Below are 24,628 nucleotides of genomic sequence, written 5' to 3'. Positions count from 1 at the left end.
AAGTATAGCTGGTGCAAAAACTCATCCATCACGATTGTTATGGTAAGTTTAGACGTGGTGAAAAGAGCACCGAAGACGATTAACGCAGTGGACGTTACAGACGAAAACATCAAAAAAGTCCACAAAATTATAAGGATAACCATACGAATATTTGGGTATGAGAAAGCTTTGTGCAAAGTGGGTGCCGCGTGAACACACCATTGAGCAAAACAAACGACGAGTTGATGATTCGGTATAGTATTTGGAGATGTTCTAGCATGATAAACTCGGGTTTTACGTCGATATGGGGCAATGAATGAAACATGGCGTCAAAATTTCACACCGAAGTCCAATCGGCAATCATCCGCATAATTAACCCGCTCCAAAGCGTGGAAAAAGTCAACAGTCGACTTGCAAGATTATGGCTCCGTATTTGGATAGCGCATGAAGTAATTTTTATTGAATATCTTGAAAAAGAAAAAAACAGCAACAGCGACTATGAGCATTACATAGCATTATGGGGTCGTGTGAAGAAAGAAGTCGCCGAAAAGCGGCCGCATTTAAAGAAAAAGAAGGAAAAGCAAATGATGATACATCGTGTTACAAGCCAATGAAAGCGATGGCAAGAATCCATAAGTTGGGCTTTGAATTGCTGCCACATCCACGGTGTTCTCACCGTCTCACTTTCAGGTGGGAGTTCAGTTGCTAAGACCAAGAGGAGTATTCATCCTTTAAGAGGCCTGGGCTTGACTGCGGCCTCACTATCGATGCCTTCTCCAGTGTATCATTTCCCATTACATTCGCTTACAGCGTAGTCTTGCCCCCCCATCCTGCGTGCATGTATCGCAACAAGGCAGTGACCACTCAGTCTTCTGATTATGTTCCTAAAGTCTTTTCTATCAAAGAATTAATAACTAATTAAAAGAAATCTGATCTGCTTTCGGTGTAATAAAAAAAATTTACTCGATTTTTTATTCGTTCTTTTTTGTTTGACTCCATCTAAAGTGAAAAAAGCTGATTAACGGTTTTTATAGTAAAATTAGAGAAAACGTGAGGTCGAAAAGGTAAAATGAAAAAGAAAAAAAAAAAACTATGAAACAATAAAAAAGCATTAAAACACGATAAAAAGTTAAATGAGAATCACAGTTTTAATAATCGTTTTTGCCAATAAAAATCACACTTAAAACTGACTAAGTCGAGACCTTAGCGTTGAGCATTGCATTGAGAACTTGTTCGTAACTGTAAAGATGAGCGGCAAATACAATAAACATTCTTAATAATTTTCGAGTCGTACACCTTCCGTCATTTTTTTCTTAATATGAATACTAAGTGTATATACATACATATATATGTATGTACACATATATATGGTGCTTTGTGCGAGGTTTGTCATCAACAGTTAGCACGATTTACTAAGGTAGACAATTAGCGCCGGCGACAAAGCAACAAAATGCTGGAAAACTGTGAGAACTCTTTAATGAAAACCATAAAAATATATAGAATGAGAACATACATATATTATATAAGTAGGTATGTAAATAAGTATGCGGTGGATAACTGCGGAAGTAAACTCAAAAAGTAAATATTGGGTCTGTTGTATTTGTTTTGTGAAAGAGTCGAATTGGCATTATTAGCGTCGTTAAGTAGGCAGAAAGGAACAACATACCGATAAATACAGAAAACCACGTACTTTGTATATATGTATATATGTATGTGTGTAAATGCGTGCTCTTCTTAACATGTTCCACGCCTAGTTTAGCGCTAATTTGCGGTGTAAACTGTGTGGTCCATCAATATTTGTATTTGCTTAAAATTCGTATATTCTCATACACATACATATGTACATATATTTATGTATACTTAGTAAGCTAGGCATTCCACTGGATTAAAGTGAATAACAAATAGTTGCTTTTCAAATCTGTTAACCTCAAATTAATTTCAATTGCAACAACACCTTGCTTACTAAACAAACACCGCTACTGCATGTCAATAAGTAAATAAGCAAATATTTGTTATTGTTTCTTCCATCTACTAAGTGTAATGTAAAGTTTAAATGCATCTTATCGACGAGTAGATAAATTTTCAAGATGCTCTTGCTCATGACATTTAATTTATGCTTTCAAAATTGTAAAAAAAACCGCTAAGACCATAATACGTCTCATGTACCGTTATAAAAATATTGATTTATGTAATTAACGGTAAGATTTTATAGTGGCAAATACAAACATACGAAACACTAAGAAATTGTCGGTTGCATTGTGTTTAATGTGGTAAATGTTTTCGACAGAAGCATAACCTGCTGTGGTTGCTTGAAAAAATGAATCGGAGACTTTTAGTAAAGACAAGCTAAGAGACGAAAACATATGCCCTTAAGAGCATTTTTTCTTCCTTTCTAAATTGGCTAGAAATGAGGAGAACCAGAATGAGGACAACTACACGCCATAGAGTGTTATGTTGTTATGTATAGCACAGAATACGTATGAAGTGTACCATCTCATCAAATTTTACCCTGACTAACAAAAAAAAAAAAAAAAAAAAAAAAAAAAAAAAACCAAAAAACAATATTTCATGTATCTTATTACAAGTCTTTATTATCGCCCTTACAAACTTTAGCCATTACAAATTGGCTAATGCTCAAACCAATAGCATGACCCGATGCGACGAATAAAACTAGAACTACAAGCTCTCAGCGCCAACTAGCGAAAATACCGCAAGACATTTTTGACAAACTAATATATGTAAATTAATTTAATTGATCCATTAGAAATTTTGAGCGCTCTGGTATCTCTCTGATATTAACACAATGCTTTTCATGAACTGTTTCTTTAACTTTTTTCGATGTTATCTGCATTAACAGAGGTGGATTGACTCCTATCAGGTCAATTGAAAAGCCCCCGGCTTTGTTTGTTCTTTTTTTATTCCAAGGGTAATACATTGATTATAGCGACTCTCCAACTTTTTGATACCACTTCTGTACTACGATTTATCTTTTGCTTCAAAATAGACCTCAGTTTCGCTGATTGAAAAGTATTCCCAGTACGGTGGTTATAGAAACTATTAGAAGCCCAATTCAGAGATTTTTCCCATCGTTTTTTTCTGATGCATTCTTTTTATGGAAAAGCTCTTTGTTTTTTTCAAATGCGGTCGTTTTTCGTCGATTTCGTGCTTCAAATGGGACGCTATGTAATAGTTCCTGTTGACGGCTCTTCCTCTTTCAAAATAGTCAATAAAGTTTATTCAAAGCGCTTTCCAAAATACAGACGCCGAAACCTTCCCAGCCATCTCAAGCGCTTTCCCATACTTCAGAGCGGGTTCATCATATCCAGTCCACTCGGATGATTGTCCATTGGACTTCGGAGTGAAATGATGAAGCCATACTTCTTCTAATGACACACATTCACGCAAAAACTTGGGCTTATTGGGCTCGAACATCTCCAAACAATGCTCCGAATCATCGAATTGTCGTGTTTTTTGGTCAAAAGTGAGCTATCGCTGCACCTGCTTTTCACAGAGTGGGTGACTACCTAAATATTCCTGAATGTTGTGCTAAACACGTTCAGTTAATATCTTAAGAGTGCATGCTATCTCTAACAACTTTATTTTACGGTTATCCAAATTTAGTTCCACATGTTTTGTGTCATTCCAAATGATATAATTCACAATCCTACAGCTGTCAAATTTTTACATGGGCCCTTGATTTCATTATAGTAGCATCATCTATGTGTCTGGGCTGGTGCTTTTTCCTACCATCAGAGAAAAATATCTTAAAACCTACTTCAAATAGACAGAGGCTCGGAATTCATTCGGACCAACTCGATATTTATAACAAGCTATAGAGCGAAGAAATTAAAAGATTTTCTCCCAATTCAAGCTTTTGCTTTAACTAAGTGTCAAATTCCAGAAGAGCAAGTGCAAAATCACAATTTTAGAATGGTCTTATTTTCCACACATTTTACAATAACAGTAATTTTATTAGCAAAACTCCACCAACCACTTGCCAATTACAGTTAGATTTACGCTCATGCGCAGGAGCCAATTACTTCGCAGCTTAATGGATGCTTGCATTTTTGCAACTTTTCTGCAAATATCTAAGCCACACAGACATCCAGTTAGAAATAAAAGCAAAAACAATAACAAACAGCAATGAATTATGTGGAGGTGCCGCTAGTGATTGACAAGCAGCCTTTTTGGCTGTGTGTGTGCGGGACTTTAAGGAATTCATATGTTTTGCATTAATGACTTCACCACATTTCTTTTCTAACTACACAACTCTTACACACATACTCACTCAAGCACATGGTACATTTGCTGCCTCTAAGGCGACACACATTCTAATTGAATTTACTCGCATGCAAGCACTGCCGACTGACCGGTTATTGCTAAATGCCTGGCATTGGCATTCAACTTGATTGGCTCTGCAACCTGTTGTAAGTTTCGTTTGGCTTCGCCAATGCATTAACTTGCTGCCACACAACTGACGTTGAGCAGGTTCAATGACTTCAAGTAATCGGCTGCATGGCTGACGGATGGACTAGTCTGGAAAGTGTTCGCAGCTGCTGCAGTAGTTACAACAACACTATTGCAAAATCTCTAACAGACACTTTGTTGCAATGCATAGAACGATTTTACGCTGCATAGCTGGCAAATGTTTGTTGGGCTTGTCAGAGCTTCAACAAGTTTTGCTTACACGAGGCAGACGAAATACGGCAGTGCTGCATAGAAATTCACTGTCGGAACCTTTGGTTTGTTAGTCGCGCGAGATAAGTTTAGAACAAGTAATGAAATTGTTAGAACGGTGCTGAATTCCTTCCTACATTCATTAGGTTCCCTGCGGAATATTTTCAAATTCTGTGTTAGTTTAAATTTTCACTCCAAATCCGGTGTTTAGATATCTGATATTCACCACAAAGTAAGTTTTAATGTTAACTATACAATCTGGAGCCCGTCTAATAACAATAGCAAATAATATAAATGTTATCTCCCCACATTACCATTTAAGTACTATCTTTCTGCGAATAGCATCCGATCAAATTTGACTCGGACTCTAAATTTGTAAAGCCAGTTCTGGAAAATCATCATCTTGGCATCGGAGAGATATCTGAGGCTCGCAATATCTTTATGGATTGGCTCAACAGAGTTTGGTAAATATTTTGGGTCGGAAAAGTGCCAAACTTGCTTGTTGCTTCAAAAGACCTGAATCTTTTGCAAAAACGACGTCGAGTAGAGTCCATAACTGAGTACCGTACATTCATCAAACATATTATTACAGGTGACGATTCCCGTATGAATATGATGTTGAGACTGTCCGAGAATATACCAAATTAGCCGAAACCGAAAACACTACGTCAAGGTCGATCAAATAGCAAGCTGATCGTTGTCTTGATTACCCTGGCTTATTCCATGCTGAATTTGTTTCACAGAGCCAAGCGGTAAATTAGGAATACTATTTGGTCATTTTCAGGCATCTACGTGAAGCAAATCGTCGTAAACGAAGGCATTCATGGGGAGAAAATTCATGGATTCTTCGTTTCGACAATGTTAGAGAGGAAAGTTAGCCGTGTAAAGATAATATCAATAAATTTTTTAAAGGGTGATCCATTTCGAGTTTCCCAATTTTTTTTTTAAGAATCTTCAGATTTAATTGGGAATGTTTATTAACATTCAAAAGAACATTACCATTATTTTTGAAGATTATCTCTTTGAAATGTTGTCCGCCTCAGATGGTCCATCCGTTGAGTCAAATTCTCCAAGGCCTGAATCGAAGCGGGATGATTCGCATATGCTTTACATTTTACTTATCCCCACAGGAAAAACTCTAACGGTATGAAATTATCTACTCACCGAAGTTTTCTCTCAATAAATCGATTGATTGATGGTTACGTTCTTACCGGCGTAATTTTTGAAGAATAAACAAAAATAATATGACAGCTTGACACGACTCACGCGTGATCTATCTGTTTTTTCTCATATTGTTGAACTGTATCCATGGTCTAATGCCTGCGGCCGCTGCGCTCGCAGTTCAGCTCTTTGATAATAGAGACGACTGTACGAGTGTCAAACAGTGGCGATTTATATTAACAAAGAACCGATTCATATTTTATTATATTTACATACATACATACATATGTATGTTGTATCCGTTTGTTATTCATTATACGCTTTTTACTTTATTGACTGTCACTGAGCTTTTGATATATTCTCATATAGAAAGTTGTTATTATTGTTATCACTTTGCTTATTTTGTTCTATGTAATTATGAAAACAAACAATAATAATTGACAGACAAAACGCTAATTTTATTAAATTTATGCGAACTCAAACTAAATATCAATGAATGCTTTCATATACGAGCATATATGTATGTATGTGTAACTTTATATGAGTCACTGTGTGAATTGGCCTAATTTTATATGGATTTTTCATAGTTGTTTGTTGCGAAAAATTTCGTTCGAGTATTATTTCATGCGGGAAAAAATTAAAAATATTCTTACAATTATTTGATATAAATTTTTTATTGGAAAAAAAAGCTATTGGAGTTTATAAATCGCATATTATAATTGAAACTCAATTTATATGCAATTTAAGTTTACTTTATTGATACAATTTGAAGCAGGTTCTTCGGAACCTTAGTTTATTTAACTCGAGAATATTTTCAGGCGGCATCAGGTGTATATATGTGTGTGTGTTCAATTATCGGAATGATATCGGTTATTCCACTCTCTGTCTTTCTCTCTTATTATGAATATACCAGCAGAATTACACAGTGTAAAGTAAAAGTTTCTGGTGGAATATTATTCATAATAATTTAAGCCCGAATTTCACTTCTCTTACAGCTATTGGGACGTATGTATGTCTTAAGTATGAAATGGTACAAAAAATATGTATTATTCGTAAACTTTTAAAAGAGGTGAATAGAGTTCGGAGCTGGATAAAGATTTCAATCAACAAAAAACTTAAATTTTAAAATGAATTACTAAAGCTTCTAGGCTCCAGTTCTGGATTCGTTTTGCTTTAAGTGTAATTTTACTAAATATTGGGTCGTTCACTAAGTAGTTTCGTTTGATGACAACAGATGATTTTATTGAATTTCGTCTCAGCCAACTTCACTCATAACTGTTTTATAGTTATATATTTGGGTAGCTGAGTACATAGAACAGGCTTGTTTGTAAAAATTTTTATTAAAATTATTAAATAATTGTGGCTGGCGAGGAAAAGTGGGTTGTTTACATGAACCCGCTCAAGACACTTCGAAGGCCGATAGTGAACAAAAAGAGTTAACTTGCCTGTTTGGTGGGGTTTCAAAGGGATATTTTGAGCTTTGCTGTTAATTTTGAAGTGCATTGTGATTAGCTGAACAAACAAAAGAGAAAAATCTTTTGGAGCTTGAATCGCTTGTACCACGTCTCATATTGCTCAGATTATTGTCATCGTCTATGCCTCTATAACAGGACTGGAATGATGAGTGACTTGTGGACTTTGGTCTTTATTTGTCGAGAGACTTTATTCCTCAATTCCCTACTCGGTTCGAAGTATAACCTGTTGAAAAGAGTTATTCTACTTTGGACTTCATTGTTTTTGGTATAAATGGACGAAGTTATCTACGACTTCGAAGTTATGACTGTCAACAGGGACGTGTGAGGTAAGTTGCGAGTGCCACGACTGTTTGTTTGATGGCAGGAGATATTTCGTTTTGCTTTCGTTCAGTACTGGACTCATTTGTTTCGCTTCTTTAATCAGTCTGAACTATAATGATTCGTTCCAAACCTTGTTTGACATCGAACTGCTCGGAGAGATCCTATCCGATCCTGACGCAGGTATTGGTAATACTGAATTAGTTTTGCGGGGTTACCACATTGAGACATAACGGCTTAAAGGTAGCTCACTTTCGTGCTATCAAGAGCAGCTTGGAAATCGACGGAAAGGTGGTCTGTGTCGATCCTCTTTTTCGCGGGTCTTTTCCAAGGTTTGACGCACGGTAAATATCTGGTCAGTTGTTGATTTTCCAAACCTAAAGCCACACTGATAAGGTCCAATCAGTTTGTTGAGGATGCTTATCCCATGGTAGTTGGCATAGATTGTGTGGTGTTCTTTTTTGCGGATTCGGCAGAGTACACTTGCATTTGTCCGACTATTCCATATTCTACAAAACAGCTGATGTATGCTCCTTATCAGTTCTTCGCCGCCGTATTTGAGTAGCTTGGCCGGCAATCCATCGGCCATTGCCGCTTTGCTGTTCTTCATGCAATGAAACATCTGGACCATCGTCATCGATTGGATAATCGGGTTAAGCATAACCTGATTTCAAAAAATTGAAGTATGCTCTGTGCATCAGTCACTAGATCACTTCTGGGGATTCTACAAGAGTATGCTCCGGTCTTGAAACCTTAAAATTACACTAAAAAACGAAATTACTTAGTGAACAGCCCAATATTTTTCCTAAAATCTTCTACAGATAATTTCCAAGGCAGTCACTTCAAACCTACGTACATTTTCGATATATAACCTCAAAATATTTTCATAGCAAGTATTCAAAAAAATGGAATGGGCTCGGAGAAAACATATGTCAAAAAATATAATTTAATATTTGAATTAATACATTTTAAATATTATACGAGGTTGTATTTTCACTTTTGGTGGCCGACAAAAAACCTATAATGGAGCCGGTAGTTTTAAATATCTGTAAAATAAAATTTTTCTAAGCAATATCTAAACATTTTTATTACTTTTAATGCACAACCGTTCAAACTTACCCACACTAGTAGGCTGTGATCGACAATGAAGAGAAATCCCGTTAAATTTGTGGCACGTTGAGCGCGCATCAGTGGTAAAAGTAGCAAACGTCTTACGGATGGCGGAACACGGTCCCAGGGGAACGCTAAATAAACACGATCAGAAACCGATTCGCTCTGCAACAAAAATATATTCACTACTTTTTACGCAAACCAGAAGCACTAATCCAACGACTAACCACATTTTTAATTTTTTCGCCACTAAAACAATAGATGCACAACTGGAAAGTGATGGTGACCAGTCCAACAGCTATCACCGGCAGCCCAGATATGTCACCCAGATTGATGAGATTATAAGCGCTGAAGCAGAGTTTCAGATAGCTAACGGAGATTTCGATGAACACGATGGGCGCGTAGAGTTCGTCAAACTCAGCCGACAGCTCGATGATGCGGCGATGGTAGTGCAACGTTCGCGTGATTCTGCTATGCAAGCTGGCGTAGTCTTCTGCGCTGTTCATAGCAGCACCCACAGTTTCCACTGCACGCTGCAGCGCGCGAAAGTGTGCGGAAATGTTGAAGATGAACCAACAAAACAAGGAATCCATGGCGGCGATGGCATGGACGGCGTAGATTATGAACGAGATGCACCAAATATAGGAGACGGTGTAAAAGAAGGGATGAGCGGTGTCGAAGGGAAAGCTGTGAAGTTATAAAAAAGGAAAGTAACTAATTATTGCACCAAAGTAATTTTTTTTTAAAATATTTTCACCACATTCTCACTTACGCTGCTTCGAAAGGCAGTATAAAGACGCTATGTTTATTGAAACAGCGGCTATATAGCAAAATGATGGCAGGCACTGTACAATACAGGGTGCCCGTTGACATGCAACAACTGTAGTAAACACGCGTGATGCGCTGTTGCCAGTCATTTTCATGCCTCCACTCTTTCCCCTCTTTGACGTTCGCTGAAAATTCACTTTCTTAAAAAAAATACTCGATTTCTTCAGTTTATCACTCTGTACCTTCAGCCGCCAGCATATCTAAACTACGTATAAGTTTAATAAAGCGTCTTCCCTTCGCCACAAACATGCCACTCTTGAACACAGAGAGCACGCCTTGCAGAAATACAGTTAACACTTTGATCGCCTTATCCTGCTCACTGGTGTAAATGTAGAAACCCATGAGGAGCGTAATGATTGCGGTAGCCACGGTCCAGCTATAGTATCTGCAGGGTGTGTTGACAATGCGCTGATCACGTTGCGCCCACAGATTAATGCCAATTATGCGAAAGCTAAACTGTTGTATTCGCAGATATTCATACATTTTGGTTTAAACCTAACGGAATGCGTGAATATTTGGTTGTTCGATTGCTTTTATATGAGCGGAAAGTTCTAACATATAAGAGATATGTTCAATCCTTGGCATATGCAACCAATCATACGTCACAGTTAATTATGATGTTTGTGGCGCTCATTACGTCTAGACACCCATTTGTTTGGTGCAAAGGTATATAATTTCGATAATACAGTATAGATTTTTTATGTCGTTTTGACGCTTACGTAAAATACACCAAATTCGTCGCCGTAGAGGTCAATGTTCCGTCTAAATACAGCTTTGTTCTAGAATCTATTTTTGTGTATAATAAAAGGCACATGGTGAATCGAAATCTTTTATATTTCTACTTTTCGTAAGTGAGTAAACAAAATACAACTTTTTACTTTTTTTGGAAGTAAAGAATTTGGGAAAACTTGTTCTTATTATTATTGGTAAATTCGTGCGGTTTTTCCAAAACATCAAAATTTTCTAAGAAAAACATGTATTATCCAAATTCTTTCCATCTGAAGGAACAACACTTCGCCTTCTCTCTCTAACAACTTGTGGATCCCACACCAAAAGACTGGAGCTGGCTTGGCGGCCGTACAGACCGAAAAGAATGGCAGTCAGAAGAGGCAAATGGCTGGGCTAGTTAAATAGATAGATGGTAAAAATTCAGGTAATGCACTGAGGCCTACGGTCTATTGTACCATCCCCTATATCACATATAATCCAGGAGCTTGTTGAGCACGACTGCGGTAATATGATCGCTGTCCCCGTAAATGTAACCTAGGGCCTTTAGCCTGCTTCTGAAAATTGGTGAGTAATCCAGAATCAGGTATTCCTGGGTTTCCTGTTCCATGTCGCAGAACCGGCAGTTTGCGCAAGAGATTATGCCCATGTTAGACAATTGCTTCCTGAGCCTGCAGTGCTCCGAAATTGAGTTGTTTTGAGGGATATAAATTTTTTCCTTAAACCTTTTGAGGTTGTATCCTCCTAGATGCAGCTTGGCATGTCGCATTCCTGCTACCTGCTGCCACTGCTGTTCTCTCCATGTAGAGCAGCTCCTTAAGGGTATGGGACCCCACTGCGATGCATTATTCTGGTCCCGTCATCTGCCGAAGAGCGGACTAGTTCGTCGGTATGTTTCGCTACCTGTTTAATCACTAGATGCAGCGGTGTGAATTCCAGAATGACTTCAATTGCTGCAGTGAGGCAAGTGCGTATTGCCGCTGAAGCGCAGATACGGGCAAGCCTTTGCAGCTTCCATAGTTGAATGGCTATTGAAGACTGTGTTGCCTTGGAAGCCCAAACAATCATTCCATAAGTGATAATAGGCCTCATGATCATGGCATACATCTATTGGCTGGGTTATATGGAGGGTGAAGCAAAAATTACGAGCCGCTGTTTTCCAAATATGGCAAATGAGGTCGATCGCTGTAAAACTGGTAAATTATTGCCTTGTGTCTAGTTGTGAATTCAAGCCATTTTTCGGCAAACGCTTGCTTCAATTTGATAAGTTGTTGTCAGTAGCGTTCCCCATTAATGGTTTCGTCTGGTTTTAGAAGCTTATGGTACAGCACGTCCTTATGATGCCACCAAATACAAAGATTTAGATTGGCTTCATGTATATTTGGCTTTCTCTTGATTTGGCCAACCTGGTTTGGCATACATAGATTTTTTGGCGTTTAGGGTTAAAACTATGGATTCATCGTCTATCACCAGTCACAATGCGATGCAAAAACGGATACTTTTTGTAGCGTTCAAGCAGCATTTCTGACATACAAAATGAACATTCAAGGCCTCTAGTCCTCAAATAATGTGTCTTTTCTTCATACGAGTATACAGAGAAAAGAAGGAAAACTTTCCACAAATACATTTTTTCAGACAAAAAGTTTTACAGATTTGAGTAAAAATCTTATTATTATTTGCGTTTCAACTTAATGTTAATGACATGTACTGAGAGATATCTACTAGAACAGTGGCTTTTTAAGGCATGTTCTGATTATTGGTTTCCACGAAAACAATTATAGACCCAATATGCTAATAATGACTTAATTGCCTTTCGATGGAGAAAATCAGTTAATGCTAGCATTGCAATGAAGTGATAGTTGTCATTGCTTCTGCTGTCTTCTCTCCGACAAAGATATTTATAATTAGAGGTTGTGAAAAAAAATATCTGACATACCATACAAGTTCAAAAACTATTCTCATCCGCAATATGTTCTTGTAGTTCTAATGGTACTATAAAAACCTTTTTTTGTGCCTTAAACTACTATTTTTTGCGACAACTCCGCCCTTTAAATTGTTATTCCAGATCCTATCTATAATTCCGAATCATTCTGCACCATTTATTAAATCTATGTTATATAATTTTAATAGAAACTGACATTATATTCAAATGTTATTGTTTAAGTTGTTGTTGCATGCGAATTACAGCTCCTTTTCTTTCAGTGCAAATAACATGGCAGTGAATGAGCCCGCAGTTCTGAATATCTGGAGGTATAACCAAAACTTAGTTATTTTCATGAACTTTTGCTGTTTTTTTTGTAACTTACCCAAACAAGTAGACTACGATTGGCTGTGAAGAAGTAGCCGGTCAAGACCAAAACACGCTGCGAGCGAATAAATGGGATAAGTAATAGACGACAATGCTTCGGTGGTAGGTTCTGCCACGGTATTAGCAAATAAATATTTTCAGAGAGTTCATCACACTAAGAATATACGTTAAGTGACATAAACAAACCGATAATTCTATAACTACGTTCTGAATACCTCACTTTGCACCTTCTCACCGCCAAAGCAATAAATCATCAATTGAATTACAATAGACGACAACAGCAGACAAATGAAGGGCACATTCGCTGGATCGGATAAATAGGACAATTGATAAGCAAGAAAACAAATTGGCAAGCACGAAGACGTGACCTCCAAGAATATGATTGGCGCATAGACAGCATCAAGCTCCAAAGCCAAGTCGATAGTTTCGCGATGATAATTAATGAGAGCGACAAAATCGCGATGAAAACTTGGATCATCGACGTGCAGTTGCAAAAGCTGTTCCAACTTTAGACGCATGATTTGCAGATGTGCCGAAATATTGTAAACGAACCAACCGAACAAACCATCGACAATGGTGATGGTATTCGCACAGAGTTGCACGAGCAAAACCGTGAGTATAGTGGTTAGAATGTAGTAGAAGGGTATAGTATAGTCATAAGGAAATCTGTAGAGAAAAGAAAGAGCAGGTTGCGTTAAAGTATCCTTACGCGGTTAAGTCAGTGGAGACTCACATGCCCGGCAGCGGAAGTGTCAGAACAACTTCATTGTACCATATATAGTAGAAGAGTAGTTTGAAGATGGGCAAAAGCACACAAAAGTTGACTGTCAGCTGGCACGAGATGCTGTAGGCCGTTGTAATCGGCAGCACCGGACGATTAGCGGCATTCCATAACTCACGCTCAAATTTGTTGCCTATATGAGCGCAGTCGTAAAATAAATTAAAATATATGAAGATTGGTTTATTACAACCATACTTTGACTAGTCGTATGCATGTAAAAAGAATTTTAAAGTATTTACCTTCCAATGCAAGTCGTTCTAACGCTTCATTTAAGCGCAAAAACCGCTTGCGTCGCGCTAAAAAGATAAAATTTTTACTCGACGTAGTAAAAAGTTGTACATTTATTGTCATGGCAGCAACTATTTTGTCTACATCTGCGAAATTTTCCATTGCGTAGCTATATAGTGCTATAGCCCATATTATAACCCCAATCATTTGAATGAAATAAAGTGCAGGATGACTGAAAGTACCCTTGGAACATTTAAGGTCAATACTGATGCCTAATCGTTCGGAAGCTAAATTGGATATTTGTATTAAATTAAACTCACTGGGTAAGACATTTTCATTTCCATGACTCACCACCAACTATCGGCTTAATATCCTGTAAAAGCGTTGTGTGCATTATATGAGGAAATTGACGGTACTAATTCTTTAGTCGACGGCGATTTAATTTTATATACGAAAAAGTTTAACCAGATCAGTTTTTGCCCTAACAATTATCACTGAAAGTTAGAAATATTAATTACAATGCAACGAGGTGTGTTAATTGCTCTTCAAAGTGCAATTAAAAAGAGTGTACGCGGCAAGCTTATTACCTTTTTGCCATAATAGTGTTCCAAAAAAAAAAAAAAAAGAAATCGATGGAAATTTCGAAGTGCTCTGGCTTAGTTGTGATTGAACTATAAGCATTCCAAAATTAAGATAAATTTTTTAAAGATTCAAAAGTAAAGTTTCTGAGAAACTAGTAACAAGACATTCATAAAAAAAATATTCTGTCCATACTTGTTTGTTTGCTTTCCGTTTCTCACTTTTGGTTAACTTTCCAATCTATAAATAAATCATGTCATGATATCAAAAGCCGGAATTGTTAACCTCGAGTATTGAAAGTACGAAGTAAATTTTTCAGAAAACTAAAATATAAAGTAATGAAAGTTTTAGGAAGTAATAACTTTATACCAATTGTCTTTTCCACCTTTGCTAGATATTTGGCCGAGTTTCTCAGGCTTTATAGACTTTTTATGGTGGAGTCTTTGAAATTGTGCTTACGAAACAAGCTCTTGACTGGTTTTCAACAGCATCTCTTTCCAATAGTAATATGTTCCAGTTTTGGTTATTGGCTGAAGATGGTCGATCTCAGATAATTTTCGAACATACCGCGAACAGAGTTTTAGTCACATACACAACTCACTTGACTACGCTCTCCGCCACTGTATATTTCAATTTCCATGAATTATGTGGAAGTTTTAAAGACTTAATTAGTTAAAAGAATTTCTGGGTCATTCATGAATTTAGTTAATTTTTCATGATGTGAGTAATATAATTAATTAATTTAACGGAAACTTTCACAGGATTTAGAAACAGACTCATTCAATCTTACTGAACCAGACAATAGTAACAACTCTAGGTAAAACTCAATAAAGCAGTTATTATTCTTTTGCGTCAATCCAATGAAGATAAGACCCGTATACATCAAGCATGAGGTTTTATTAGTCGGGATTGAGTCCAATAGTAATCTGGGAATGAGAAATATTCTAACAAAGATGACTAGATAACCTTGACTGGAATAGAAGCTATAAGTCACTTATTAATCATTTTCGTCAAGGATATGAAAATATAAACAAAGTCGACGAACCAATATGGACCCACATTTTCTTTTCAGTCATCATTAAACAAAGAAAGCGTACTTCTTCTTTGTCCTTGCTGTCGTAGACACCGCTTACGTGATTACAGCCGAGTTATAAACCGCGCGCCAGTCATTTCTTCTTTTCGCAATGTGACGCCAATTAGAGATTCCAAGCGAAGTCAGGCCTTTCTCAACCTGATCTATCCAACGGGGTAGAGGTCTTACTATGTGGTGTTTGCCGATCCTCTTTTCACGGGTATTTTCCATGATTTGGTCATTAAAAAGTGTTTAAAAAGGCCTTCAGGTAGGGAAATCTTTTAGAAGATAATCTTATAGTTAACTTAATTGTCAAGCGTTTCAAACAATCAAGGTCAAGAACAGCGATTTTTGCGGCAGACAATAGTCAACCCAAAAATGGTGTTTCTTTAAAGGTGGTTAGGAAGAATTAATAAACTTCACACACTACCGTACTTTTGACAATAATTGGAATTGATTCGTTATTAGTTTCGTGTTGTTGCAAGTACCTCAGTTGGTGAGAGTTACAGAACTTTCACACAATTTAAATATACAAAAGCATATTTTCAGGCGCTTCAACTGCTCAATATACTGGCGTATTACAAGCACTTGTATGATTATATATTGTAGTGGTAATTGTGTCATTATGTAATATTTAAATAATGATTTGTAGACAAAACAAATTGTCAACAGTTAAACGTTGGCGACGCCTCAAATCCATTGAGACAATCAAAATAGAGAAAATTGGGCTTAAGTGGCAAAATTGAAAAGTTGACTCTCGGTTAAATGGAGGTTGGACTTCATAATATAACGATAAATGATTTTATGGTACCTATATTATGATTGAAGTTATGATTTCGGCAATGTGAACTATCGTGAGCGCTACGTTTGAGCAGTGAATAAGAAGGGAGGAACTACAAGCATGAGTGTTATAACAGCATATATAGTGAGTCAAGATTCCCAAAATACAATATATATATTCCATATATATACTTTCTATATATATTTTTTTTAATATATTTATACACTAACATTCTAATTTAGAGTAAAAATCTTATGACTTTGGTCCACCCGGAAAATATTTATTCTTGTGTGTAATCATAACTTCTTATTAAAAAATTCGTATTTTGGAAATACAAAATATCTTGAGCTTTCAAGGGTTAAAAATATATTTTTAAATATACCCAGAGTAAATTCCTCAGCTCTAATAATACTTTCTCGTTGACTGTAGCGCCAGCTCCCCCACCTTACTGGTGAGTTTATGCCGGAACCTTGTTCAGTTATGCAATTGTCCATTAATTTTCGTCAAAACAAATCATTTTCGTTGAACCCTTCAAAGAGTAAAGTTTGGCAAACCGCAGCGCCGCAAAATGTTCAATTGCGATTTGGGTATTACGGATTATTTTCACTTACAAAAATTTACTTTCCATCGTCTCGGCATAGATATGACGACGAGAAGTGCTCGCGTGACCAAAATATATTTCTTAACTCTACAAATCATCGCCTTGGCCACGATTCTAATACCGATCGCAGTTTACAGTTGGCAACACATACAGGAGATTGTCGAGGTAACCAATGCAATGGCGCCGTTTATGCAGGCCACCATATCGCTTTGGAAGATTTGGCTTGTCATTTATAGACGCAAGGAAATGGCGCAAATGGTTGAGAATATTTATCTGATATCGTACAAAGGTGACTGCCGTGAAACAATATAATGTTTGTATAAAAAAAAAAAGAAATACTTACTTTTTGTAATATGGTTTTCTGATAAAGCCTCTGCGAAGGAGTTAACTCACTTGATACAAGAGAATAATCGCGAGCGTCTAATGAACACCGCCTACTATTACTCGGTGCTGAACACTGGCATGCTGGCGCTTGCGGCGCCCGTTTTGGTGAGCTTCATACAGTATCTGCGTCTCGGCGAATTCAGTTACATTGTGGTGCTCAAGGCCACGTAAGTACAGTTTCGTTACCCGTTTTCATTGTCCACTTCCGCACCTTTTCCTCAGCTATCCGATCGATTATGCGCGTCCGCTAAACTACTTTCTGATATGGCTTTGGACCGCAGTTGCCATCTATGGCGTTACTTATGGCTCAGTTTCCGTGGACAGTCTTTACTCTTGGTACATACACAACTTGGTGGGAAACTTTAAGATACTCCAGTCGAAAGTGCTCACAGCCGAGTTGGCAAACGAGCCGAGTCAACGTTGCGAACTAATTTATTATTGCATTGCGTATCATCAGCGTATTATTGCGATGACCGAGCAATTGAATATCATTTATCAGCCAATCGTTTTTGTACAATTCTCACTAAATGCTTTGCAGATCTGTTTTCTAGCCTATCAGATTGGCAGCGGTGTTGTGGACACAATGGATTTACCATTTCTATTCTTGTTCATGATTTCAGTGGGTATACAACTAATGATCTATTGCTATGGTGGTCAGCATTTGCAGAATGAGGTTGGTGATTGAGAAAATAGATCTGAGTGCAAAATCTAATGTATCCATATATATATTTTCTATAAATAATAGAGCGTAAATGTTTCGAAATCCATTTATCAAACTATAAACTCGGCGACCTGGCCAAACAAATTACGTAAAGTACTGTTAATCTCGATGATGCGCGCACAGAAACCCAGCAAATTGACTGGCATATTTTTCGACGTTGATTTGCCGCTTTTTTTGTGGGTACGTGGAGCACTTCCGCTCTTTGTTGGAGGGCTTGTGAGTCTCATAGATTATTTATTTTAGGTTTGGCGCACTGCTGGCTCTTATGTGACTCTCTTGCGCAGCATGGACCAGAAAACTATGTGAAAAGTCGGTGTTTGGAAAAGAGAGTCGAAAAGTTTAATTTTTTATTCATTTAGCCATTGTAGAGTTAACCGTACTTTAGTAAAATATATACTTAGCGCATTTTCTTACTAAAGCAGTCTTTTGTAGCATAAATAGTAGTCTTTCTTTAGCTTCCTTGAATACATTGTATCTTCGACAACGATTTTGAATAAAAATTTGCATATCTGCAGACATGTGGTAAGAATTTTTACTGTATCAAATGCAAATTTTGCCGAAGCTTACTGTATTTTACTCAAGATCTTATCATCGGTTGACTTTAAAACAGTTTTAAGTAAAATAATGCAAAAGGGCATTCCCAATTTTAATGGTAATTTTGCTGCATAGCTTTCCACAGCAACGTCGATTGGTGGTAGGAAGTCCACCACACAATGCTATGTAAGACCTTAACATCTTTTCACATGTTCTTTTTTAATCTCTTCTCCACGTTGAGTTTACCTTGTAAATAATACCATATCCTTTTGATTCGCATTTACCTATAGGTTGGCTTCTCTGACTAAAAACCGTCTTTTTATCAATAATCGATTTATTCAATAAGCAACTCCCGAAGAGCTAAACGGTAAACTGCTTTACCTTTAGAATAATTCTAGAGCCTTTAGCCTTTCTTTACACAATAATTTATGGATTATTGATATCCAATTAACTGTATACTTACGCTTTAAACGTTTGCCAACAATAAGTTCAATAATTGCAGTGAACAAATCCAACATCATCGTGTAATAGAATTTATCTGATCACCAAATGTATAAATATACATAATTAACCACAAAAGCTGGTAGAACAACATGGACATCATCACACACACGGCAAAGGATTGATTACAACAGCACAAGAAAAACAACAACAACTGAAGTGATTGTTTTGCAGCAGTGGCAACCACAGCGCCAATGAAGACAGCAGAGTCAGCATCGCCAGGCGCAGCAGAAGAAGTAGGAAGTGATTAAGTCCATATTAAGGAACCCACCAAACCACTTCTCGACAACCAAGAACACAACTAGCTTTAGCTGGATGGCTTAAAATATTATGTAAGAATGTTTGCCAAACATGTTATGCAACCAGGAAGAGATTCGTCGTGCAAATAAACAAATATGAAAAGTACCATAACCCTTTTCGCAAGAAAATAGCACTGAAGCAATGAATCAAAGCTGCGGTAAAAAAGTTGGGAAAGAAGTAATTGGTAGTAGGCTGATGAGCTTAGTAATGTTTTGGAAATACCAAAATTATTTAGAAAAATATCTAAGATTTTCTGGCATTCAGAAACTAATGGATACACCTACAAAATAAACTGATTAAGAAAAGTAGGGAGGTTTTGAAATTGAATAATCATGGCTTCTTTTTAGCCTTTCCAAAAATCGCAACAGTGGCGACGAGATGCGATTTCAGAAAGTTGAGGTATTCCAAGTTGAGCTCCGCTTCCATTCACAACATTTTTCTCCCATTTCGATGGAAGTCTGGCTTACATGCTTGAGGTAAACTCTATAGGTAATTGATAACCTCCAGTTTTTTAGATTTCACATAAACAAAGAATCAATAAAGCCGTGGCAAGAAAAATAAATCTGCAAGAAAGCAAAGCCAACAATTCATGTGTCATCCTGCTTATAAGCCAGAGATATATAAATATATGTATGTAAGTATGACGGGGCATGTTCGTAAGCGCATAAGATCACTTCTTGGATGAGCTGGTGCAGCAGAGCTTTTCATTTGCGTCCGAGTCGCCCAACCAGCTGGAGGTCTTGTGCTTTCGACCGGCAACCAACCGTCTTAGCAACACACACACACACACACACGCACTTCTATTACTATAGACACTCGTGAGGCAATGTGCAAATTCACCAACCGTCTCTTTGTCTTCACGCTGCTGGAACTGCTGGCCTTGGGAACGCTGAATGCGCCTGTGAATGCAGCAGCTATGCGAGCCCAGCACCGAAGCGCTGCAGATCCGAAATTTTTGGATCTTCTCTCGCTGAACGAAGACAACAACAACTACGATCTGCATTACGATCAGCGACAGAAGGGCGAAGAGAATTTGCATGTGCGCATGAATGGATTCTTTATCGAAATGCCCGATGCCGAAGACACAGATGTGAGCGACGAGTTGAAGGAATTACGTAAGTGCTGTTGTAAAATTATATTACATTATATTGTTTCAATTTCATAAACTTTTATAGTGTACTATGCCATACTCCTTGGTGGGAGCGAAGAAATGTTTAAGCATTTGGTAGAAAACAAAATAAGCACCACTCCAACACCCGCCAGCTTGACTTTGAGTGATTTTGGACTTTTGAATAAAAACCAATTGGACTCGGAACGGCATGCCATTGGTCAGCAGAGAGAGGACCCGGAAGCAGCAACCAAACATAAGGTAGAAGGCAGAAATGCGAATCCCCTACAGGGAAGTAGTTTGGTGGCCGTAAATCGGGAGCCAGAGTCGAAACGCGTGGGATTGATGTGAGTAGTTTTGAAAAATGTGTTGATCAAAGAATTAAAAACTACTTGAGTCTATTCGCTTTAAATTGTTCTGATTATTTTTTGTAGCACAAAACAACACTTCAACACTTTGCTGAGTTTGCTGAAACGAATGCGCCGCAATTGATCTTCGGAAACTGCTTCACATTTACTAATTGGAGTTAGCATATAAGAAAGAGTGTAAAACATGTACTGTTTTTTTTTTATTAATATCGAATATATAGTACGTACAAAAAGTGAATGTAGCTACATATATGTGAATGTTAAAGGAAAGAGCTAAAGACTGATGTATTAATTTGTAATCATATTTTTTTAAAATAAAGGCATACTTACGTATTACTAAGTACTAAAGTGAAGGAGTTTTTTTAGAAAATTTTGAAGGATAGTCATACCAAAGAAAATCGAAATTATTATCAAAAATTGTATACCTTAGATCATTACCTGGCAAATTTATCTAAGAAAGCGGTGTGAATATTTCATGATAACCTCCAAAACTATTTGCCAGATCAACTTGAAACTTACGGAGAACTATCTCCAATATATATTCGTTGGATTTATATATATATATATATAAACACATAAATTCCATTTTTTGAAATTCAGAAATCAGTATAACCACTCAAACTTACCTTTCTTTAACTTACCCAGCCCTCGATCACATTATGCCAAAGTTTTCGAAACATTAGGCGCCTGAAAATATGCATGCACTTTCGTTTTACAATAACAAAGCTTCATTTGCCGACTAACTTTGAAGGTCGTTTTGTTTGCTTGCGAAAACATTTTGCCGTTGTTATCACAAATGCCTGCAGCCTATAAGTACATGCCGGCAGTTGCTGTATTTTGTGCTGTGTCTGCCATATTGTCTGGGTGTTATGTTCTTCTTATGCTCTCAATGTGCACTCACACACAGTTTTTGTCTAAATACATATATGCATATGCATCAGTTATCGAGTCGTATTTTATGTGTTTGTTTCTGTATCCATACTTACATACATATATGTATGAGTGTACATGTTTTTATGCCCGGGGGTGCTATTTTATTGCTATAAATTTTGGCAGCATGTTTGCAGGTAAATGAATAACAACAGTTTGCAAGTTCTTGTAACTACAAATAAACTCGCAGCGACAGTCTGTATATGTATTTGCATACACATGTATGTATGTGTGCTGTATGGTGCTTGGCGTATGTGCAAAAGCAGCTTAGTGTGTTTTAATGGCATAAAATAAATGTTGAATATAAAAAGCTGGAAAAAATGAATTGAAAGCACTTTGATGTCGAAGGAATAAACTAGAAAACATTTTTTTTGTTAAATTATTTTTTTGTAACTTTTATATTAAAAAGATTAAGGCACAGAAAACCTGTTAATAAATAACGTTTACTTTTCAAGCAAATTTTAAATTTTTAACTATTTATTTATCAAAATTATATAATAAATCTCTTTATATTTTCTTAATTTTTTAATTTTTTATAATTTAAAGTGTTTTTCTTTTTAATTTTTGTATACCTTTTCATAAGCCGTAGTTCGAACGAGTATAATAGCTTTAGTAGTCGAAATTTTGTTGGTATATAAGCTTCTAACACATTTGCTTCGAATGATTCATGTTTTGAGCCATAAATATTCGCAGCCCTTATGCCAAGCATTATTCGGAGTAATTCGGAGTTCAAACGGTTAGAACTTTTGGTATGCACTGAGCTGCAAATAAGGGGTTGTTTTATGATTAGTAGGTATTTATGGCATTCGGAATTGGTAGCAATCCTTGCAGCCGTATATCTTCGCTAAGAATTTCATACTTTTCGGGTTTCCTAAAGATATATAATTCACAATAGAACATAGTGAAATTCGAATTATGGAAGACCTATCCTTGATATAAGTACTTACTAAGCATTAACGGTTCGTGTCTATAATTAATGAAAGTAGTTCATTTTGTTCTATGTTCAGGTGTTGTGCTTCCTTCTGTTAACTTTAGCAGTTTTTCAAAATAGTGAATTTTTCAACAGAGTACCTACAGAGCATGTAATAGAAAAATGTTATGTTGTCTGTTAATTATCTCAGACTCTGTTAGTGTTATTAAAACATTATGTGGTATCTCATTAAAATTCTCAGCTTCAGCCGAGTGGCTTTACTGGCTGTGAACTCGCTGACTGTCACACTGACTGTGTGCTCAAAACTAGTTAATGAGTCCATGACCTCAATAGTTTCACCATGGAATCTACGGAAACTGCAAAGCCGGACATATAGACCTTCAGTGGGGTAAGCAAGTCATGGATAATAAGCAGAAAGTGTGTGCCTGTAAGACCATTCTGGTCCAGAGCGAACCATAAAAGGTCCTCCGTACTACTTGCTCTTAAGTTGTAAAGTCAATTTCACCGTAATGGTAGGTGTCCCGACTAGACACTGTCCAATAGCTTCGCACACCCTTTGCTAAAACCTTTTGAAATAAGGGGATGTGGAATTATCTTGTGACTCTCTCTGCGACTCTGGTAGATCTTTCTAGAAGAAGACGAGATGGAATCATTTTGTTTAAGATTGAAATATCTTGTTAGACACACTCTTGGCGAACATAGCGAAGTGGTTGGGATTGATATTAGTCGCTGTAATAAATTTCTGATAAGCTCAAAATGCTTCGCCTATCTATGAGGATTTGGGTGAAAAAAGGCTAAATATCTGTCCAAGTGCGTCTTCTGGAAATATTAGTTTTATATATCCTAACACTAACGATACCATTTTCGAAGGAATTGTTTTAAAACCTGCCTATATTGCATGTACTCATCAAATTGAGCTTGACTCCCCTTGGTGGTTGGAAAAACAAAAATAAAATAGAAAAACTATTTTTGACTTGGACTTGAATTTACTCCGCTGAGGACGGAACATTATATTAGTTGAAACGTTCATATTTCGGAATATTCATAGTCTTTCGGTCCGCGTATGCACCTGAAAAAAAAAACAAAATAATATATCACACTAAAGATTATATGAGACAGATGACAGATCGAGAAGACTGCAGGAAATATCTTGAGCTGGACACCAGAGAAACAATGAAGCCTTTGTCCCGAATTGGCAAGACTACGCTGTAAGCATCTGGGGTCCCCACAGTACGATACACTGGAGAAGTTATCGATAGTGAGACCGCAGAATCTGTTGAAATTCGCGTCAAGCACAGGCATATTAAAGGATGACTACTACTCTTGGAGCAGCTGAAGTCCATCTGGTATTGAAAAGTACCAAAACTGGTCTATGCGGGCGTATTGGCCTATCAGATCAACCTAACCTAACCCAAAGGTTGTATGAGTACTATGCAAACAGCTTTAACTTTTTAGAATCAGTTCAATAAAAAAAGTACTGGAAATGTGAAGTAAACAGCCTTATTACGCAATACTAAACAGAGCATACCAGGAGTCCAAGTACTGGTGAGAGCGTAAGTCAACTAACCTGTAAGATTGTAAGCCACCCGCCGTCTGTATGTCAAATAAGAAGCTATCACCTCATTAATTTGAGTAACAAGACAATAGCAACAACAAAACAATAATAATAACGAATAAAACAAGCAAGAACATGGACAACTTACGCCCCTTAAATATGTCTATGAATACGCGAAACTTTGCTGTCTGCGCCGCAACGGTGTTGCCACACAATTTATTTATAATTTTGCAACCGCTAATGTTACTCGCGCGAGTGCCGCGGTACATACACAGCTATTTTGTGTGTATATGTATGAACAATGCTTTACGCCTAAAAGTATGCAATTTCGCGCAGCGGTGTTTTATTTGTCGGCTGGTTTGTTGTATAAGTGTATGTCTATGTAGTAGTGAGTTGTTTAGCGGCGCTCAGCAAAAGTTGCCGTTAACAAAGCCGCCAAACTTTAAATGGCAACCGATGCGCCTAGAGACATGCTAGCCTGCGCTGGCGCGTCTTGCATTTCTAACAACTCGCCGCTAAATTTTTATTATTTTTTTCTAGTCGCCAAACTTTTCAAAGTTAAACTCTTCGCAGCGTCGGCGTAGTTGTGGCTGCTAGTTGAAGCATTTTTCTTGCCTATTTCTGCAGTTTTAATAAAATTTCGGTGCTTACTATAAACTGGAGTTAGTGAAT

The 24,628-nt window shown here is 37.1% G+C and overlaps 3 protein-coding genes across 3 annotated transcripts; 2 read left to right on the top strand and 1 right to left on the bottom strand.

Annotated features, from left to right (window-relative positions):
• Positions 1–12,455: 12,455 nt before the first annotated feature.
• On the bottom strand, positions 12,456–13,154 carry LOC108972564 (odorant receptor 45a-like; the record flags this gene model as incomplete). The annotated part of the gene is made up of 3 exons (XM_018939197.1): positions 12,456–12,518; positions 12,581–12,736; positions 12,798–13,154. Coding segments are annotated over 3 exons (576 nt in total), but the record flags the coding sequence as incomplete, so codon positions are not given.
• Positions 13,143–18,035, top strand: LOC108972592 (odorant receptor 45a-like). The gene is made up of 7 exons (XM_018939228.1): positions 13,143–13,194; positions 16,453–16,474; positions 16,665–16,913; positions 16,995–17,175; positions 17,231–17,681; positions 17,754–17,909; positions 17,973–18,035. Exons 1-7 carry the CDS (start codon positions 13,156–13,158, stop codon positions 18,033–18,035), a joined length of 1,161 nt encoding a protein of 386 aa, XP_018794773.1. The 5' UTR covers positions 13,143–13,155.
• A 1,736-nt stretch (positions 18,036–19,771) lies between these two features.
• On the top strand, positions 19,772–20,888 carry LOC108972588. The gene is made up of 3 exons (XM_018939225.1): positions 19,772–20,179; positions 20,240–20,519; positions 20,607–20,888. Exons 1-3 carry the CDS (start codon positions 19,891–19,893, stop codon positions 20,662–20,664), a joined length of 627 nt encoding a protein of 208 aa, XP_018794770.1. The 5' UTR covers positions 19,772–19,890; the 3' UTR covers positions 20,665–20,888.
• The last annotated feature ends 3,740 nt before the right edge of the window (positions 20,889–24,628 follow it).

The sequence above is a fragment of the Bactrocera latifrons genome, unplaced genomic scaffold (genome assembly GCF_001853355.1).
Source record: "Bactrocera latifrons isolate USDA-ARS-PBARC rearing strain unplaced genomic scaffold, ASM185335v1 scaffold_41, whole genome shotgun sequence".
NCBI classification, from domain to species: Eukaryota; Metazoa; Arthropoda; class Insecta; order Diptera; family Tephritidae; genus Bactrocera; species Bactrocera latifrons.
The sequence above is the reverse complement of the archived record's forward strand: the minus strand, read 5'-3'. Positions and strand labels throughout refer to the sequence as shown.

What these genes read in the sequence shown, in the direction of transcription:
- LOC108972592 (XM_018939228.1), top strand. Translation starts at nt 13,156, where the DNA reads ATGGTGATGGTATTCGCACAGAGTTGCACGAGCAAAACC. An exon ending in TTATCTGATATCGTACAAAG is followed by an intron (nt 16,914 to 16,994) that starts GTGACTGCCGTG and finishes TTTCTGATAAAG; the next exon opens with CCTCTGCGAAGGAGTTAACT. An exon ending in ATTTGCCGCTTTTTTTGTGG is followed by an intron (nt 17,910 to 17,972) that starts GTACGTGGAGCA and finishes TATTTATTTTAG; the next exon opens with GTTTGGCGCACTGCTGGCTC.
- LOC108972588 (XM_018939225.1), top strand. Translation starts at nt 19,891, where the DNA reads ATGTGCAAATTCACCAACCGTCTCTTTGTCTTCACGCTGCTGGAACTG. An exon ending in CGACGAGTTGAAGGAATTAC is followed by an intron (nt 20,180 to 20,239) that starts GTAAGTGCTGTT and finishes AAACTTTTATAG; the next exon opens with TGTACTATGCCATACTCCTT. An exon ending in TCGAAACGCGTGGGATTGAT is followed by an intron (nt 20,520 to 20,606) that starts GTGAGTAGTTTT and finishes TATTTTTTGTAG; the next exon opens with CACAAAACAACACTTCAACA.